This window comes from Rhipicephalus sanguineus, chromosome 5, assembly GCF_013339695.2.
Source record: "Rhipicephalus sanguineus isolate Rsan-2018 chromosome 5, BIME_Rsan_1.4, whole genome shotgun sequence".
In the NCBI taxonomy this organism is placed as follows: Eukaryota; Metazoa; Arthropoda; class Arachnida; order Ixodida; family Ixodidae; genus Rhipicephalus; species Rhipicephalus sanguineus.
In genome coordinates this window covers 109,632,441-109,638,687 of record NC_051180.1, presented here as the reverse complement: position 1 = coordinate 109,638,687, position 6,247 = coordinate 109,632,441, and the positions used below count along the sequence as shown (strand labels likewise).

Here is a 6,247-nt window from a genome sequence, read left to right as displayed (position 1 = left end):
GTTTCAGCAGTTTTGCTCGCTCTCTGTGCCCATCTCTCTCTTTGTTGAGTCCTTTGACCAGAAACCTGAATCGCAACAGTACATAAAATTTCACTAAGGCCACGACAGTTCCCTTTTCGTGTAAAAGGCACCCAAGTTTCGGAAAGGTCACTGAATGTAGGACACTCACAACGTCATGTAGGCTACGCGCGTGCAATTGATTTTTGCTGAAATACGATGTGAATGTTCCTTCCATGAGCTCAACTGCCTCTGACAAAGCAGGGCTAGGGTACAGAAGTCCGCCGTTATCAAATTTAGCAGTGAAGTAAACATTTGCATTCGAGCAAGCCTTCTCCCGATTAACACAAAGATGACTCGCGCAATCAGGGCACGCAGTCTTTGCTATTATTTTGCGGGCGACATAGCCTGAAACATAGTAAAGTAGCGCGCTGTTGCTTCTCTTTTCATTGTAGCCCTCATGGTCGCCCTCAGAGACTGCCTGGATAGCTTCGTCTACATCGTCCACCTTTCCCTGCTCAAACAGGCCGTCAAGTGCATCCAACAGGGAAGTGCTTGACGCGTCGGAGGCGTCTGTCGGGCTCAAAAGCGCCTTCACAACGTCCTGACTACAATTTCCTCCTTTCGGGGACTTGGCGAGATTAAAGAACGCCATCAAATTGACTGTAATTAGAAATTGTGAAACTGTCGGGTGGTCGTTACAGCCTGAAGATTGTCTGATGATTCCGAAAAGATTTTCCAATTTATCCTGACTTAATCTAGAAGTTAGAAGGTACTTGAAACCGCACTCCGAGTGAAGGTAAGAGAGGAGATCAATAGTGCTTTGAATGGTTACCCTTAAGCCGGTAGCCGTGCTCTCTGTCAAGAAACCACCTCCAGACGGTTTAGCACTTTCTTCCCACCTGTCAATGTATTCGAGAAAGCTCTCAAGGAAATGCGCGTCAGGGCTATTTGGCCTTAGTGCTTTGCAGCTTATTCTAGATGTCATAACTCGGATCAGACGATTGATTAATTTTATGAAGTCCTCTGTTGGTTGCACTGTTTTGTACGTGGACTTTACGTGCTGTCGGTGTAGAAAGATCCCTTTTATAACCTCATCACTGAACAACTGAAACGCTATGTCAACCTTCATTTTTTCAAACTGATTTGGCTTGATGTGGGCATCAGTGATTCGTGGCATCACTTTGAGCGTTATATTCTCGCGGTCTGCATCAAAAGCAGCTTGAACTATCCCAGAGTGAACATAACCTGATGGCGTGAGGTATCCTTTAGAGACGAAAGTATTCCTTAGATTTTTGACTAGATGCGGAAAGTCCGAGACAAAGTAGAGTTTTCGCTTGTCGTCCACAGGGTGGGTTGCGCTGTTTTTCACATGGCCTGCAGACCCTAAACAAAAGAGATGTTACGAGTGAGTTCAGTATTGTAATTTGTCATGCAATACCGCGGAACTGACTATAACTGAACACAGACGAAAATCTTATAACATGGTTACTCATTCGCGCATGAAATGCTGAGAATTTCGAAGTTTCAAACACAAATATATGTATGCTTCCGAATGATTTCGGTGGCTACCATGGCCAAGGTAAAAAAATACAATTTAAAAGATATATATACTGTTAGCGCAATCTGCAAAGGTTATGCAGCTATACTTCCGTCCGACCATCATTCGAATCTATACGTACGGGCAGCGTGCACATAAATTTAAGCGCTGACGTTAAAGGATTCTCTGCAGCCGAAGTTAATCCGTAGTTTTTGTACGTAAAACCACATGCGTACAATTATATTGCTCAAGCTGTCACGTCATGGTTGCTCATTTCAAGCGAAACTTGAGTTGAAGCAAACGTCAGTACCTTGAATTCCAAACAGTCGCCACATGCTTCTGTTCCAACTTGCAGCGTCACAAGTTACGGAGTCAACGTACAGACCGGCTTGCTCAGAAAGCACTACGCTTTCCACAATGATTTTGGCTAATGTAGCCGCCTTGACGTTTCCCCTGGATGCAAATACACCCAATATCTGAGTCCAGCTGCCTAGTATAAAAAAAAGAAAAAAGGCGGGGGGGGGGGGTGAGAGTCGCTAATATGTTCCATTTTAATTTGAGATTTGACGGTATATTTTCTCCTTATAAGAAGCTAACTTACCTGTGAACGGCTGAAACATAACGACCATTCCGTGGTCAGCCAGCACGCCTTTTTGGTCTGTGGTGTGGTCGCCAAGGTCAACGAAGCCTTCAATGTCGCCTAATGAACACAAAAAAGAGACCCAACTGCCCTTTAGCGCTACACAAGCACCGCCTAACTTGATAGTTGCTTTTTAATTTAGGATAGAGACTCACCAGACGACTTCACGTTGAGGTGTTCTGATAACTTGATCTCGTCAAGGACGAGCCCTCCACGGCAGCTGAATGTATCCATGTCTTTTGTTTTTTCACTTAATGCTGCAAAAATTTTGGGGTTCATGCCAAAGCCGCCTTTAAACCGGCGTAAGTATCTTTGTAGGCAAGTGCGTCCTGGTAGAACCATTATGCCTTCTCGTCGAAGATGCTCATAAAGCCTGGGGCTTCGCATCCTCATTAACAGGCATTCAACAATCCACTCATCTTCGTATGTCATTCCTTTCGTTGATTTTCTTCTTGCAGCCGCAAAGCAGTTCCTCACAGCAAGCTGTTGCTTTTTGGGAAGACACTTTATTCTTGACCAGAATTCCTCTTCGCTTTTTGCTTGGTTTTGCTGTTTCATTTGATCAATTTGCACCTGTGCATTGTACAGACGTTTTCTGGTTCTGGCCAAAGTGCGCGAAATGTTCGTTTTTTTTTTCTCGTTGCATGAAGCCTTTCTTTTCATCGACCTGCGTACACTGTTTTGCGTAAGCCTGCGCTGGTACTTGCACTGCGCACATGATTCTCCATTTGACGCCGACGTGATCTTGCATTTCTCAGCGAAATACATGTTTCTATACGCAGTGTACTTCTTTGATGTAGGCTTCATTCCACAGCCGGCACACAAGAAAGTTGCATCCACCTCCTTGAGTAGAGCTTCTGCCTCATATCGGTTTGCGACAGTTCTCTGATATATCACTCTGCCTCTTAAGTAAATAGTTGCTACGACAGACCCTTCTCCAGCCGAAGCGTTCGCAAAGACTACCATTTTTTCAGTAAAAATGCTGAAAAAATTATTTTCTTCTGCTTTGCACAGAGCATACGCTAGGCTTTCACTTTGTGCAGAGGGTACCTTCATCCATGTCACAGGCAGAAGAATGTCCTCAAACGGGTGGCAGTCTTTGTTGTAGCTAGATGTCTGGAGCACATTCTGGTAGCTGCAGCTGTCGCTCCTTTCCTCACAGTTTCTACTTTCTTCTGTATGTGAAGAGTCGTCGTAGTCGTCGCATGGTGGGCCATCGTGAAGAGGGGTGTCCTCAGCGCACGTTTCGTCAGGTTCCTGGTCATACTTTCGCCGTTTATCCGCAGGTTCTTCTTCACTAATTTGGGCTCGCACTTTCCTTTTTGATGCTCTCTGCGTTTCTTGTGGAGGATGATCGTCAAAAATAGTTGGAATGGCATCAGATGTAAGGCATGGTTTTTCGCGGGGGATTTCATTGATGACACCGTCGACTGTAATCTTGAACGAGCGCTCAATGTAGCAATTATTAAAGTGTTTTTCACAAACGACACATGCCGGAGTTAGTTGTCGATCCTTTCTCTTTATATTTTTCTCCCACTCAGCTAAACGTTCTGGGTCAGCAGGTGCGCTGAATAATGAGACCCGCTCATTGTTCGAGCGGTATCCACTGGAACAATACGGGACAAAACAGGTTGTGGCTTTACGCCTCCTTTTCTGCGACATCACGGTTTCATGAAGAGACACCAGTGCGAAGCACGCGCACAGAAAAGAAGCACCGCAAAAGACATGCGGAGGCACCGTATGCTACTTGCTCGAAAGCCCAAATGCCCCGCAACTCTACCGCAATCGACTGCGTTTACGAACGCACATCCGAAGTGCATCGGACGCGCGAGCGACGCGCGTGCAACGCGCGTGCGACGCGCGGTTGGTGCGCCGATCGGTTAGCATGGTCCCTAAGAGTGTCGCCGTCTGGTGGCCTCCGGCGGCAGGCATCACCGGCGGTGCCAGCGTCTCCCATTGGAAACGGGCGCCGGTCGGCACACTAGTAAGTATATTCTAGGCACTATACTCGTAGTATCCATGTATGTGACGCGCGCCTGCGTCGCCTGGCTGTAACACCGCGTTCCCCGCTTACGCTCGCCCCGAGAAAATTCGCGTTTAGGCTACAGGATAGACACGACGCGCGTTGCGTTTCCCTCTAGTCCTGCCGTGGTGTTCAATAATTGTTAACATGTGGCGGGATACCGCATGCCCAAGTTCGGCGTCCAGTCAGCGACGCTCTTCTGGCGGTCACGCCGGTTTCTCTGATTACGCTCTCCCCGTTAACAGTTAACTACTACAGCTACCAGAAATGTTGAATCATTGATCATGGACGTTAGTCGTCGGGATGGAGATGTGCCACCAAGAGTCAACGTTGGTGCAGCCACGTTAAACGGTGCTATAACTGCCAAACACCAATAGACATTGTGCAAGCTCTCATATATCAATGTACAGTAAATATTCAACTACTTCTGTCAGGACACGTTTTATTTTGGTGTTATACTGATTCCTATGACGAAGGGTCAAGCATGCTTTTTTTTCTTTCAATCTTGCTTGTTTATATTACATGCGCACATACAGACATAAGCACGAATACACGCGAAGTATGGCTGAACACCCCACGAAAAATATTTCTGGCTACGCTACTGCTCTAGCGACATTTCTTGTTCAACGAATTTTCATTACTCTTCCCCTGAATTATTGCTAGTTTATTATTGGGCTATTTGAAATGAACACCGAAACAAGCTGTTTCTTTGTGTTAATTGACTCTGTACGGATACTTCCCCTCGGCACTTTGCAATTTATCTCTGCGCCGTCATCGTTCATGATGCACCATGTGATGTTCACTGTTGCCTTATTAACATGCAGTTTACCATTCCGCGCTTCGGGGGGGGGGGGGGGGGGGTCATTCATGACAAATTTTTCAAGGATTTTATGCGCCCATGAAAAAACACGCGCGTTAAGCTAACGTCTCTGGATCCAACTACGCACAATGACGTTTTCATAAGCAGAGCAAATAGAATTCGGGAGTCATGACCTTCGCTCGCTTATGAAAAAAAAAAAATATCCAGCCAGCTCTACTTCGCGAACACTGTTGAAACAGCCCCCTTCTTTTCATCACGGTACCGTATTTCTATGTTTTTCATGTCTTCCCTTCGTTGGCGCTTAGCTTTGGTCCCTCTTGCGCGAACATCGCGGTTGGCTCGTCGACAATGTGCCCGTCTCACGTCGGGTGGCTTCTTCCTCGGGAGCAGTCTTGGACATTATGGAAGTAAAATGCCCTTTTTTATCCCATTCAGACGCTAATTATGATGCATTGTCTTTGAATGCGTCAAATCCACATAGCATAATTCCAAGACACTCAATATTACATTCCAAGAAACAAATGAAGCAATGTGTTGTTTTGTGTGAGTTTCAGTAATTAATCGTGATTAGCATATAATCAAATAGCTAATTATTCTGCACTCAGTAATGTTCCATTTCGGTATAAAAAGCATGGAATCATAAGCTCCAAATGTCTGCGCAATTAGCTTTTGGCTGTATTCATTTCGAGAAAAGAAGAGCAATACTTTTGGCGTTGGTTCTTGAACGCAGCACGTCGAACGATCCGTCGAACATAGTGCTGCCTTCACCAAAGTGATCGGTTACACTCATACGCAGCACACTTAGGTTGAGTCAAGACATATTGACCATGGACAAGGTTCAGTTCATCCAACGATCAATGTATCTTGCTCTCTTTTGGCCACAAGTTGACACAGCTAGCATTTAATTCTGTACACTCGCCAGGTTTTCCGCGTACTATGCCGCCGCCGCCGCCGAAATCTATAACTCCTAACAAGCTTCTGTTGAAAATTGTCGCTTGTCCTGTGCTTACCTGCCTCGATGAAGCTGCCTCTCCTTAGCTCATTTGTTCAAGTCAAATAGAGGTTGCGTACGTAATGCGCAAATTCTGGCTTCGGGCAATAGTCCCTCGAGGCATGAAATGGAAGAGCGCAGTAACGATTTGTAGAATTTCCTTCCTGTCAATAACCTACTCCAGTCACACTTTCCGGGCTAATTCCAACGTTCGAGAATGGTCGCAATGTAAGCGC

At 45.8% G+C, this 6,247-nt stretch overlaps 1 protein-coding gene across 1 annotated transcript; it reads right to left on the bottom strand.

The window, feature by feature from the left end:
* Nucleotides 1–1,365: 1,365 nt before the first annotated feature.
* Nucleotides 1,366–2,840, bottom strand: LOC119394900 (uncharacterized). Its single transcript, XM_049416011.1, is given in 3 exon segments — nucleotides 1,366–1,383; nucleotides 1,906–2,237; nucleotides 2,333–2,840. Coding segments are annotated over 3 exon segments (858 nt in total).
* Nucleotides 2,841–6,247: the final 3,407 nt, after the last annotated feature.